At 37.7% G+C, this 14,467-nt stretch overlaps 1 protein-coding gene across 4 annotated transcripts in view; it reads left to right on the top strand.

Annotated features, from left to right (window-relative positions):
• STARD13 (StAR related lipid transfer domain containing 13) overlaps positions 1-14,467 on the top strand; it is a 309,317-nt gene that overhangs the window by 44,572 nt on the left and 250,278 nt on the right. Inside the window, exons 2-3 of one of the 4 annotated variants that reach the window (XM_054050950.1) lie at positions 1,049-1,273; positions 5,383-6,292. The exons of 1 other annotated variant lie outside the window; for it this stretch is intronic. In XM_054050950.1, the coding sequence (XP_053906925.1) occupies positions 5,540-6,292 (753 nt within the window). In that variant the 5' untranslated portion in view covers positions 1,049-1,273; positions 5,383-5,539. Of the gene's footprint in view, positions 1-1,048; positions 1,274-5,382; positions 6,293-11,645; positions 11,852-14,467 lie in introns of those variants that run through there. 2 more of the 4 variants (XM_054050879.1, XM_054051029.1) reach the window with 2 other exon arrangements.

The raw sequence follows: 14,467 nt of genomic DNA, 5'->3' as shown, positions 1-14,467 counted from the left end.
ACAGTGGAGGTGGGGACAGACATGGCAAAGCTAAAGGAGAGGCTTGGTAGTACAGCTGTCCTGGGATGATAAAAACTTCGAAGTGGAGACAAGCCACGCTAAACTGTCATATAAAGTAATTCCTGCAAAATGGTTGCCTTCAGATGTCACGTCATTGACTGAGTGACTCATTCATAGATATGCCAAATTCTTTGCTGACTAAAATATCATTTAACTTCAGTGAAGGCAATGAGGCGCATGATGTGCAAGAGAAATCAGCATCTAAGTGCCACCTCCCTCACTCACTAAAATGAGTCAGGAGGGATGTAGATTTGGTAGAACTTGTGCCAAATATCTGTGCCTTGATATCACAAAGTGAAAAATGTAATCTACTACTGCTAGCATGCAGGATCCGTTACATAAGTAAAGGGTATTGCAGCTTTTCCATTTTTGCTGTTTGCTCTAATCAAAAGCAATAGAGAAAAACACTTCCAAAATGAAACTATAACTCAGAGTCTTCTCACCCCATATTTCCAATGACAGTTCACCCTTTTCCTTTCCAGGCTACATTTGCAAATAAGTGATTGAGAATTGCACATGTCTAGTAATATACACTATAGCTGCACTTTGCGGCATATGCACAAGCCCATCTGCAAACCATGATCCTATTAACATATATAAAAGGGAAGACTTGTGAAGCTTTGGCAGCAAATGCAGGTCTTGAAGAAACATAGGGAAACAATAATTAGAATTTGCAAGTGACATGGAAAGCTAATTTTGGTATTCCTTCATACTGGCTTTATACTACATCAAAAGGCATTTCACAGCCTACCTTTTCAAAACCTGACAGCATCCAAATTTGAGTGTGTTCAGTGGGAACCTGACTTCAAGTGCTCCGGGTGATAAAGCAAAGCACAGTGTTAAGGTCTGGCACAATGTGAAGAATGAGGTCACACTGTATTTTTAGAAGTGCCTGGTGTTCCTGTGAAGCATGTTCTCACTCTCTCTTTTTATTTTTTTCCCTTCCCTCTCCTTTTTTTCTGTCTCTTTCTGTGAATAATTTGGCCAGTGCTTGCAGAAGGCTGTTTTCGCCCCAGGGATTCTCACACATACTTCTGTTGACAGAGTTCTCGTGCAGCAAGCAAGCTGAAATGTCTTTTGTTAAGGATCTGCTCGCTTCTTTTCCTGTTCTGCCCCAACGTTTGGAGGATCTTTTGGCTACTTCCCGAGTTCCTGTTGTTACACTTATGGAAATTAACTGAATTGAAAAATATGGGGTTACCTTGATAAACAGGTAAAATTATCATCAGGGAAAAAAATTCCAAATCTCCTAATTTGCTCTTAGTCTGTGTCTCTCACATTCTTTTAGCTTGTTTGCTTAATTTTTCAGGGGAAGATTGTGTAAGTCAATGGGAAATATTAAACAAAGTCATTGTGAAAGGCAAGGAAATGCATTAGGGGCTGAGGGGTAAAAACTCATTATTTCAGATGAGTGCTGTACTGTTCCAGGCAAGATCAGGACTTGATTTGCTGGTTTACTATGTCAGTTGGAGTTTAAATTGCATTTAAAGAAACAAGAAAACTCTGCACATTCCCATTCTCCATAATGCCAAAATAGATAATAGGTATGAAAAAGCAGTAATTTAAGCAGTTCTTGGAAAGTTAGTTTAGGTGACTTGCTATTATAGTAACCCTATGAAATAAAGCAAAATGATTTACCCCAGAAAACAATTCATCTCGTATTGACTCAAGAAAATAGAAATGCGGCTATGAATATTAAATTCTCTACAAACCCCTCCTTTCTAAGAGTTAAGCCTTATATATGCCTTTTGTGTGATATTTATGAAAAAACTTGCTGAGTTTTAATACAAATTTTTGTTGTGTGGGCAAAGGGGAATCAAGAGTATGATACACAAAAGTTTATCTGTATATCTGCACATAGACATCTGCTTGTGGCAGACCCTTAGAACTTTCCTTCCCTAGCATTTCACTAGCTGTATCACAAATATGTATTAACCTATTGCTGACTTTAAGGAACTTTCCTTAGAAAATAAAATTTGGAGGTTGTGTGTTTTAAATGTGTGTGTAAAAAGCTCTAGTGGCAACACCCAGATATACATTTCACATTTTGGCTTAAGAAAAAAATCCTGTATTGCTTTTTTTGTGCTCTTTCTCAAACAATTTTGGAGTCAGTTTTGGTTGGACAGCTAGCTGTGGTAGCTCCCACATTTCCCTTCTAGCTGGAAAAGACCATACATATGCCCAACAGACTTTTATTATTCAACAATATCTTTACTGACAGTAGCACCTGCCAGTAGAGCTAATGCTATAGTATATATTTAAAATTACATCTGCATACGAAAGTAATTTCCCTATTTATAAAGCCTTGAAGGCCTTTTCCAGAAAGATTATTATTTTTCGGAACTCATAAGTGCATACATTCAGAATTGTGGTGAGAATTACCTTATTTCGCATGCTCTGTTACAGGCCTTTTGTGACACATACAGATTTAGCTCTGAATGCTCAGACCTCTCTGAGTTACACATTTTGCTATGGGCATGATTTCCAAATCCACAGCTCTGCCCAAAATGCTCCATTTTTAGGAGCTATAAAAGTCTGTGTGTAACTCTTTATAAAATATGGAATTTGGTATGTTGTATGAGTGGGGGGTTTTCACAATCACTGCTAGATTGAGTAAAAAGATATGTTGCACAGTATGAATAAGAATAAACTCACATTCTGTCTTCTTACCACTTCTTCTGAAACTTCTTGCCGTACTTTTGCATACTTTCTTTGTCCCAGTCTCATCCTAGGAAAAATAATGGAATAATGGAATCCAATGGAGTAAGCAAATTGAATAAACAGAAAAAAAATCTTTCATGCCTTTTGTAATTAAACTGTATGAGTTACAGCTTTACACCACGTTCTGTAAAAAATAAAACTCATTTGGTAAAAAGAACTTAGCAAAATTTTAAAAGAAGCTGGATATTGATTTTAGATGCTAGGAATATCCAGAGATAATGCAAAATGCAAATTTTTGCAGGGATGATAATATATGCTTTAGAGTTGAAAGCATCATCCTAAAATACTAGAAATAAAAAATATATAATTCACTTATCCCACACTTGCCTACTGCAGATTTTCTGTAGCTTTTTCTGGTGCATTTTGTGCTGTATTTTGGGTTTTTTAAAGCAAATGTACTCCTGTGAACACAGAGGTGTATTCCTGCATATGCCATCTCAGCAGAGCCTGATTGCCAGCTTTGCCAGAACTAAAGTGAGTCCAGAGAACAGGTCAGGGAAGGCTAATTTCTGCCAGAGAAAGAAAAGTGACAGTAGGAAAGGGTGAAGCTGGAAAAGAGAGTCTGTGGATGAGACCTGTAGAACTGAGCATCGCTGCTCCTGCTGGAACTACTGATAGGTGAGGAACAGCCACTCACCAACAGGCGAGGCAGCCCCTAGCAGCAATGGCTGGTGAATGCAACCCATTCTCTCATCTGATGGCAACAGGCTGGTGTGAGCAGCCAAGCCAAAGCTCTCTTGCAACCTTCTGGGGAGTCTTCTAGATGAGGTATATCTTTTTCACTTATACCTGGCTTTGCATGGTGGGAATGTGGGTGCTAGAGCTTGCCTTCTTGCAGGGTACTGGGTTCAGGGGCTGAAAGACAAAGGTAATGGCTCATGGTGAAGCAGAGGTGATAATACTCACCTGAAATGCCAGGAGGATTTTTCACTATGCCCATTATGTCCAAAATGTTAAGTGAAGTGTTATGTATTCCAGTCATCCCTTACAAATGTGGGAATGTGTTTTCTTTTTCAAAGACATTGAGCTCAATTAGTTCTCATAATGTTAGCAAGAAACAAGGGGGGTCAGCACTTCTGAAAGTGAAGTCATTTCTATGTAGATGGCTGATGTTTATGAGAAAATGAGGGCTTCAAAAGTAGGTTTCTCATTCACACATAGACAATGTTATCTGTCCTATCTATCTATTGTGTAACAAAGACATCGGCTGAGATTCACCTAGCCTTTATTTATCCTTCTAAATGTCCGGTGGCCAATATGAGCTTTTTGTCTAGACTACTTCCACAGTTTTGGATAAGAGAGTCATGCCAGGAGGGAGACTCGTCCCATGTCAAAATATGTATCCAAGATAAGTGAGAGTATTTATCTTCTGGAAGCACTTTTCTCTCTCCATTGACTCCAGCAGGAGGCTAGACAGTTGCTTACAACAATGTCTGACTCTTAAATAGCTAGAAATAGCTGAGAGAAAGTCTAGCAAAACAGTATATATCTGCACGCTCACACCTTTTACAGCTGCAGTTCAAATGACAAAGTTAATATAATAAATCCAATTTTTCTGTATGGGTAACAGTATTCTTTCTATTACCCAACATACATCTATAACACTTAAAATACAGGCTAAGCAGCACTAAAATATGGCTAGTTGGTGTGCATTGCTCGGTTTATGTCACATGCAGTGCGAGGCATGTCACATGCCAGCATCTTAACTTTGTTTGCTTCCCACTTTGACAATCACAGTGCTGCGTTCTGACAGGTCTTCCTCATCACTGACAGGTTTGCAGCATACATCAAAGGCTTAAGACTCTCTTCTTATTTTGAAAAGCTTCTGTTCTGCTTTGCTCTCCCATAGATGGAGTACTGAAACAATCATTAAAAGAAATACTATCAATATTCAATCTGTCACGAAAAGTAAATTACATATATTGGTGGATGTAAGCTATTCAGTGATGCAAATTGGTTCTTCATTTGCTCCTTTCTTCCCATGCGTTGGAAGTGCACAGCCTAGATGTCAGCACAGAAGTTAAGATTGATTTAAACCAGACACGGCCAACTCTGATGTAGTACTAAAGCTCTCTGTATTTTTAGCCTCCCTTTTTGCTTTGCAAATTTATTAAAAATGCACAGGTGTTGCACTGCATTGGCAATTCACAGAAGCCGAGAGACAGAAAATTCTACCTATATTGAAATCTTCACTCTCTTCTGTCAATTGCTTTCGCTCCTTGCTCTTCCCTATGACATTCTATTAGCTTTCTCAAACAGTGTAGAAGTTTTCAATTATTTAACAGACAATAAAACTACAGTGAACAAAGGCATGTTTCAAAACCAAACATATAGCTAACTTCACTTTGAATGATTCTGAACCATTGTATCAATAATAAAAATAAAGTAAATATTTAAAAAACATTTCTGCATTTGTCAATTCTTTTCTAGTCTCAAAGGTAAACAAGTCAAGGTTCTCATGTTTTAAATTCATTTAATCTGCATACATCAAACATTTTTTAAGAGACCTTTAAGTAAATTTGATACAGGAATTTAATTTAATTACTTTTGCTGATGTGAGCATGTTACTATCAATAATTTTTATACATATATTTTTTTCAGGAGCAGAGAGGATTCAGGTATTTTGTATGAGAATCCAGGCATTAATAATGATTGTGTGATCATGGGTTTGGAAAAATAAGAAGATATTTTCTGGCTACATACGTGGAGTTATGTTTCTTAAGAAAACTAGGAATGAAGTCATTTTGATCTCTGATGGATGAAACTCACTGGAATGGAAACTAACATCTATGAAGAACAGGGCTCACCTTATCTTAGCTCTGCCAAGTGCCGGGGGACTCCAAAGGAAGCAAGGTATGAAGAACATCAAAGAAAGACAGAAAACCAGGGAAGTCCATCTGAATTTCAGAATGTTTTACTGGAAACCGAGTTGAGTTTGCTGTCTGCATCATCCTTATTAGATCATGAAGAAACATCCTTGCAAATTGGCACGGCCGCAGGGTGTGTCAGTGCCACTGATCAGTCTGAGACAAAGCAACTTTGTGAAGAAATACTCTGTTCTACAAGGCATAAGCCAGAGGAAGACCCTTTAAACCTTTCCTTGCATATAGAATGGCCAGTCCTTACAGGAAAAAAGTCAGACGAGAAACCAGAAAGAAGTCGTGAGATCAGAATCATAAAACACAAACCAAGTGCTATCGCATTTTCTGATTTCAAACTTCTATCACATGAAGCTAATACTAAACTCTGTATTTGTGAGGTGGGAGAAGCAGAAGATTTTTCTTCTGAAGAGGAAGAAGCAGATGGAAGAGGTGATGAAGATGTGTTTACTGAATTGCCACTGTATGAGGTGTTTTTCAATGTTCTTCACAGAAAGAATGCTTCTCAAAGAAAGAAAGCTAAACATGAACTTACTAAATATCAACACATCTGTCATTTAGAAGATTGCGAAGATCATTCTGAAAAGGAATTGAAGGACCATGACAAAGAAGGAAAACACATGGAGCTGGAGGTAATACAAACTATTTTTTTCTTCCAAGTGTGTTTTAAATAAGTGGCATCATTAAAGTTGATTACAGGAGGAGAAGGAGTTGCACAAATTGTTTTGCAGTGGCTATTAATGTGAATTACACAACTAAGAATATAAACCTACAGTAAAAGCATACTAGATTTTTACATTAGACAAACCTATTACTTCAGATTGACAACACTGTTATTAGCCTGAACTTCAAACTTCGGTTTTCTCTTTTCCCCTGCTTTATAAAACAGGAATACTGGCTATTTCACCTATCACTACAAGGTCATATGTCATGCCATGTACATCATATATTCCCTGAGTCTATCTACTTTTCCAAAGGGACAGAGCTCAGGTTTACTCTGAGAGCAGAGTGAATTTCTTTGTGCTGGAAAAATGGCATTTTTTAATGTAGTGGCACTGTGGCGCTGTAGGACTGTGCACCATGGCACTCTATAGACCAATGTTGAAAAGGAAATCATAAGAGGGTTTAGGACAAAATGAAAAACACTGTAATAAGAACCATGCAACTACAATCTTTGTGGAAAAAAAGGATTGAGCAAATTAGCTGTGTATTTTGGAGCTGGAGGAACAGCAGCTTTCCAAGAGAGTTCTTACTAGTCTGGAGAATAAGCAAAGCCTTCCCCCTGTTCCCAGCTGGTGACAAACCAAATGCCTGGAGCTAAACATGTTTATCATTGGAGAAGTTCAGCTTTGGTACAAAAATATGAAGCGATTCCAAATAGTGGGCAAAACAAACCCTTAAAATTCCAAAGTTCCTGATACTGCAGCACAAATTAATCCTAAACTGCAGGTCAGGCACACCTTTCCTTCTTCCCTCTTCGCCTCCAGCTTTTAAAAGTTATTTTCTACCTAAATCTGTTCTGTTCCTTGAAAATCAGGCTGTAGCCCTATTCTTTTACCCAGTATGTTTTGATTTTCTCTGTCTGCAGTTCTCTTTCTACTCCTAGTGATTATAACACAGAACTGCTTCACTGATTTCTGATTAAATCAAAGAAAGTAGAATTTAGACTATAATGTTCATATTAAGATCAAAATTATGCTATACAATACTTAATTACTTCCCTCCTTCAATACTAATCTATCTCCAATTCAAGGGGACTAATTCTCTCCTTAACTGAATGGGAACTTTGTGCTGTATTTCATAAATATCCCAACTTTACTGTGGAAACCCATCAGCTCATAGAGAAATAAGCCAGATATTTACAATTTTTTTCTCAGCAGCTAGTATTAGCAAACCAAGGCCCAAATATGGTTCCAAAACAGTGAAATACTGACCCTGAGAGATTCTTGTGACACATGGTTTATTAAATAATTGCACTGTTACTTTACCCTAAGCCAAGGCTGGTTTTGTCATTTGCTCAGAAATATTCCCATTAATATAAATACATATCAAAATGCATGTGCAGCATCCCTTGGATTCTGTTTACTGAGGGTTATTCCCATAGATAAAAGGGAGAGGCCAGGGGCTGTTGTCATTCAGTTATTTTATGTCTATACCATAAAATAAACTCAAGGATGCAGCCTGTAGTGCAAAATAATGGATTATAAACTGCCAGAGAAGCATGTGAAATTACCTATTAAACATCAGCAAATGTGTCAAAGCATTTAAAAAAGTGTACAGATGCAATGATGCGGTCCTGGTTTTGATTTTTTTCTATGTAAATAAGTATGTACCATTCTAGGAAAGCCTCCAAGGATTAAAAATAAAAGGATTATCTTGTCTCTCAAATTTTAGCAGCAGTCATGCATTACTATTAAGACCAAAATCTACCCCATGACTCTGGCTGAAGCAAATTTATGTAGTTGTCAAGTCACTTGTATTATTTAGAAATGGAGCTGTGGAAAAATGTCTTTCTATTGGAAAAATATTAACTAAATAAAGACAGCTTGGTGTAAAAATGTTGTCAAAGGCAACCATTACTGCTAAGCCTTAGAGTTAAAAATAGTACAAAAAACAAAACACCTCAGCTATACAGATCCAGTCTATCACACATAGCACCCTGACTGAGATCCAGGATAAATCTTTACTACCAGAGTTCACAGCGAAACAGTGATTAAGATCTACCCTGCAGGGGCATTCCTATGTCAATGTACTTGTTACTGACTGCAAATCTCCTATTTCATGTATAGAAAGCAGCAAAGGCTGTCACCTTTTCCAGGCTGGGGAGCACTGGCCCTTGCAGGCAGTCACCACAAGCAAAGCCAGTGTCCAAACCTCTTCTTAATTAAGTGATACTTGTTTAAATTCTTTTTTCATTCTAATTAATAAGCAGAGACAAATCTCCAAGTACACTGAACAGTAAACAAGTGGAGGGAAGATGGAAAAAACATGACTTGTGTATGTTCCCAACTCTGTTACGAGCGAATAAACTGCTGAAAAAAAATATGTACAATGGTGCCCATTGACAAAGAAATCCTCTTTTTCTTTTTTTTTTTTTTTTTTTTCGAAAGCATACAACATCTGCCCATTTGGAGTGGTACAAGATAAATTATACTTCTGTTCAATTTATGAATTCAGTACGGTCCCTGAGTTTCCATCCCTCAACCCGTCCTGCATATCTTTTGTGTGTTTTGTCATCAAATCTAAATAGGGCAGTCTTTTTTAACTTGTCAGGAGTTTGTAATCAGTGGTACATTTAATCCCCAAACAGAGTTCTTAAATAAAATAACCTTTGAACTGGAGAAGCAAAATTTTGAAGTTTTACAAACAAATCTAACTAAATGTCTGAAATACTGTTCATGTTATTTCTCATTTTGCGATGGTGACCTAGGCAACACCATCGCTAAGACCCCACTTAGTCAAACACACCAGAGAGTTTCTGTGCCCTCATTATAGATGTCTTCTCTGCCCACTTCCCTTGCAGAACTCCCCTTCTATCTTGAAAAGGAATGTTTTTACATCACTCATGTCCTTCTAATGTTATTTTTGATTGGTTTGTTCCGTTCAGAGTTTTTCTCAGCAACTCCGAAGTGGTATCTTGAGCCATTCTTCCTTGTTTTACTTCAAGTACTTTGTGCACGCATCCAGCTCAGTATGCAGTGGCAATAAATTATTCAGAATAGATTCTGAAACACAACATTTTTCTAGACTGTCATTTCTTCAAACTGGAGTAAGCAGGTCCCAGATGATAACCTTATTTAAGCAGAAACTACTATGCAACTTTACATCAGTAATCTTATTTTACCCTTTCATAGTCTCAGATCAATGTGCTACTTAGTTACTTCCAGGAGTAGCTTTTCAGTCAAGCAAAAAATTGAAGATCTCTGACAGATATTAGGCAAAAAGAAGTATTGTGAAATTATACCCTTGACAAAGAGAATTGTCTTGGATCTTCCCTCGCCTCCATGATTGCACAGAAATCCTGCTAATGTTGGCTGCTGCAGGCAGGCAATCATCATTTTACCAGCACGGCAAAAAACTGCAAATCCTTTCTGGGTCAGTTTCAAAGCATCTCTTTGGAAGACCATATTAGCTACTACAACAGCCTGAAAGGTTTCTGTTGCTCTTGGCAATATTCAGGGTGTGTAAGTGAGCTGTCAGAGCTTCCTCTGTTGTCCCAGAGAGAAGCGGGAAAACCAGGAAGACCATGCGCTGGAAAGAAACCACTTAGAGCTAACTGTTAGGACATGCCAGGTGCTTCAGCAGCCCCTCTGCAGCCTCCTGGGATCTGCGTCAGGACCACGTGCTGGGTATCTCACCCCACTGGATATTCAGGGTTCTCTAAATGACTCCTCAGAGCTGCCGCTTGATGAAACAAGGTCATCTCTATCTAAAATATATCTGGAAAGGAATTAACTGTTGGCAAGTGTGGCATATAAGTGTAACTACCAGGAGAATCCTAGAAAAATAATTGTTCTTAAAGAAGCAAGAGTGTCTCCTAATTGAGGAGGAAACCTTTAAGAGGGCTTCTGTCATACTGTTTTCCACTGCACTCTGCCATCTCTGCTGTGTAAGCTGATGAGCAGCATGTCAGCCACAGAGCATCAAATCTGCTAGCCCTTACACAGCAACCTGGGAGACCTTTGGGCATCTCAAGCTGCACATAGATTTACATCATGCCTCTTTCAACACATTTAGGAAGTTCTAAACCAAATCTGCTTGTTGGTTTAAAGCACAATGCTGATGGTCTAATACTTGCATTGAATGTTATCTTGTTCAGCCAGGTCAAACAAAGAGTGAGATACCACTCCCTAGGAGTAATGGAGACAAAATTACCCAAATAGATAATTTAGGTAATTGAGGTACTGTTCACAATGAATATCTTTGTCAGGATTTGGCCTTCAGTCTATAAACTCAAAGACTTTTGGAGGAGGCTGCAGAGTCACAGGAGTGACCAGTACAATGTCGGGAGACCCAGTCTCTGTGTACAGCACTGGCTAGAGTTAATGGGGCAGCTGTACCATCACCTTTCACCATAAGCAAATCTTTGTTTTAAGTATAACCGCAGTGTTCTAAAGGAGATTTGTGAAAGCTCCATTGCTTTTGACATATAAAGCTAAGCCAGCTGAACTCTGGAAATCATTACGGAAAAGAGTCCTTTACTGGCAAGAAGATGGATGTTCTGGCTTTCCAGTTTCTCTTTCCTTGATTATTCACTTATTTTCATTAATTTCCTTGTTCCATCCTTGTATTACAATCAGGTAAATTTTGTCCTCATTATACAATCATTACTGAGTGACCACTTTGAAAATCATTGTACAAGATTAGACCATGAATGTTCAGATTCAGGCTGAGATGTAATACAGGAGTTTCCATTGCATCTGTCTTACATTTTGTCTGCTTCTGGCCTGCATTTTCTTTCTTCTTTTCACAAACACCAGAAGTTCACCAACGGAGCAACACAAAATAAATAGATAAGGAAACGTAGAAAGTGATAAATCCACAAAAATTTATTCAAAGCAATAGTCTTTGAAGTTAATTATAATTCCTTAGAAGATATGTATTCTTCTGTGTGGCTTGTAAATATTTTAATCAAGTAATCGTAGCCAATGAGAAAGGAATCAGACAGTTTTAAGTCTTTGACAATGAGTTTTCTTTATTCAAATTTAAATCATCAAAACAGTCAAGCCTACAACTATAATCAGTAACTGGGCCTGCCAAAGTAAGCTTCTTATCGTTATATTTGGATGGCATAAATTCTGCTAAGTCCTTGTACCTCTTGTATTCCTGCTCAGTGCCTTGCTTAGCCACTTTGAAGCACTTTTCTGAGAGGCACTTTGTTGTTTTCACTAATGAGGCACGGGACTTTAGGTGGAATTTAAGCTATCTGAAAATTGCCCTGCAATATTTTTTTTTGTCTCTAATTCAAGAGTAAATAATAGTAAAGAACATATCAGAGTCAAGGACAAATTCCTTCTTCAATTCTTCCCATACTTTGGAATTTTGTTCTTCTCTTTACCCCATCAAACTGAAACTCTAAAACTAGAGGAGGAGAATGGTTGCAAACTTGTGATGGCTTCTTCATGAGAAATAATACGGTTATTATTGTCTCCTTTTTGTTCATCTTCTGCAGACATGGGATGTCTAACCAGGTAGGAGAGCTGAGCGCTGAAATAATTAGCAGGGAGAAGAGAGTAGGAAGAAAATGGGACATGACTTGTCTAAGATAGGAGTGATGCACGAACTTTGTACGTTCTTATTTCTTTTGTATCTCTGTGAGATTTGCACTTTCTGTATTTCAATTATACATTCTCTAGAGTTGATCGGTGGAGACTCAGTGAGCTGAACTCTGCTAAGTTTCCAGCATTTATGCTTGGGTTTTGCCTGCCTGGGAAAGGAGTTTAACTGCTGATTGCTTTAGCAATGATGCATTACTACCAGTCAATAAATAACCACAATCAGCTCTTAATAATAAAGTCAATAAATGTTGGGTTAGGGAGTCTAATGATTATTTTAGAAGTCTTTAATTTCACAAATTTGAGGGACTAATGATGAACATTTTCTACACAGAACATTTTTCTCTAAACCCACTGTTGGTAATAATGCAACTGTTTTCCATCAGGATATGATATTTCTTGCGTCCTGCTTCTTATTGTTATCAAAGGGATATTGTTATCAAAGTAAATTCAAACTTGCATCTTACTGAAGTGTAAATTAGCTGTATGGCTGTTTCAATTACAAAATTATAGGAACTATGGAAAATAACAGTACAGTATAGTCAGGAATAGTAGCTTAAGAATGTGGTGAATGATCATATAAAAGAGAACTGGTATATTGGAATCATGTAGGAAAACATGTAGCTACTATCAAAATGACTGTCCTTTATCTCTTCAGTTTACTTGCATGATACTTGCATGTTTTAATAAACATGAGTGATTCATTGTTCATTAGTAGAGAATTAAAAAATTAAAATGCATATGCCTCCAGAAAAGATACGTTTTCTCACCATCAGCAAGCAAGTGTCTTTCAAATAATGAGAGTGTCTTCAGCAGGCACCAATGGCTGCTGGGTTGAGACTGGAGAAAATATATACACTCTGGTTTTGTATAAAATATCCTGTACACAATTTTCAGCAGTCCCTTCCTGAGCTTTGCCAAAATACTCCTCAAGAAAAGTTGTACTATGCAGGGACAAAATCTGTCTCTTTTCACAAGCAAAGCTGATAAACAAACATCCATGTGACAGGTGGACTATCACTCAAAAAATTCAGGGTACTTGTTTGCAGTTGACCCTTCATGCAGATTGAAATAATTTGTGCTGCAGAATACCGTCACTCTCAAAAAATGTTTATGGAATTTATTATCTACATAGTGAGATTCTGAGAAAATTAGACAACTGACCTTGACTATCAAACTCCTTCAAAAAAATTTACAAAATAAATTTTATCTTGCTGATGAATTTAGTACTATGAAGTTACAGAAGATAAGAGTTACACTGCAGAGTGTGAAACCCTCAGGCTGTTCAACTTAGTGTGTAAAACCGTGTCCCTTAAGTAGTTTTCACAACATTATGAAAGACTTCTAGGCTAGCAGTTTCCAGAGTGCGACTACCTGCTATTAGTGCTTGTCAAAGGTTTTATGCTGCCCATCCTAGCTGTAGCTACCTTGCTGAGAAGAAACTGTGCTGATGCCTAATTTTGTTGCACAGCCTCATCGTGGTCCTAAGTGCACACATTAAGAGGTCTCACAGACAAGAGTTTGGGAATCCCTGCTTTAGTGTGTTTCTAAATAGGGGTCTCTATTTATCTTCAAAGCTTCAGGAGAAAAAGTAGTTAAAAGAATTGGTGCATCATATTAAAAGGGAAGAATATTCATTATACATAACTTGGTTTATGATTTTTTCAGACACTGACTCCTTTATTTGTTGTGTATTTGAATATTTCAGAATCATAGAACCACCTCAGGAAACAGCAGAATTACTACTGCTCTTGCCAGAAAACATAAATAGATGATGTGTTTATGGTTTCACTAAGCCCATAAAATAAAAGAGGTATATAAAGATAATTCTTCACAAATATTTGAAAATATCTGGAACCTGTGCAATGTGAAACATTGAAACACTCAAGTGTTTCACATATCTCCACGGAAGTAGAGCAAAAGTCAACAGAAAATAAGCCCTGTCTAAGTCAAAGCTCTTATGAACTACATTCCTCTGTCAGAGCATGGGAACAGGTACCTGTGAGAACTGCAGACTGGGTCTTAGGTGGGGGGAACCAGAAGAAACCTGTAGAAATCTGTTAATCTGTTTACCACTGAAATTAGGATACCCCTTCAAAGTGCAGATGCAGACACTGGATAAACTGAGGGATGGGCAGTAAGCAGAACAACTTGTGAGACTGGAAACTTGCACAAAAGGTGAGGGGATGGGGTTGGGTCATATTTTCAAGCTGGCTTAGTTGGTAGGTGAGGATTTGGTATGTTTTTCAAGTCCAGCAAGAGAACAGCAGTATAGCCAAAAAAAAAAAAATGTTACTGAATTAACAATCTTGCAAAGTATATCCTATAATATGAAATTGAGCAGAAGTAAGAAAAAATGAGTTATAAATTTCTTCACATGCACAAAAGTCTCGCTGAAAGTTTGTGGCATCTCCTATAAGACACTTAGGTGCTTTTGAATATTCTTCCTAGGAATCATGTGGCCAGTTAATCAAATCAGATTTTAGTGATAAACTGAGGGTCCCTCCGTATTTCTTTGTGTGACATTCCAAT

The sequence above is a fragment of the Cuculus canorus genome, chromosome 1, assembly GCF_017976375.1.
Source record: "Cuculus canorus isolate bCucCan1 chromosome 1, bCucCan1.pri, whole genome shotgun sequence".
NCBI lineage: Eukaryota > Metazoa > Chordata > Aves > Cuculiformes > Cuculidae > Cuculus > Cuculus canorus.
The sequence above is the reverse complement of the archived record's forward strand: the minus strand, read 5'-3'. Positions and strand labels throughout refer to the sequence as shown.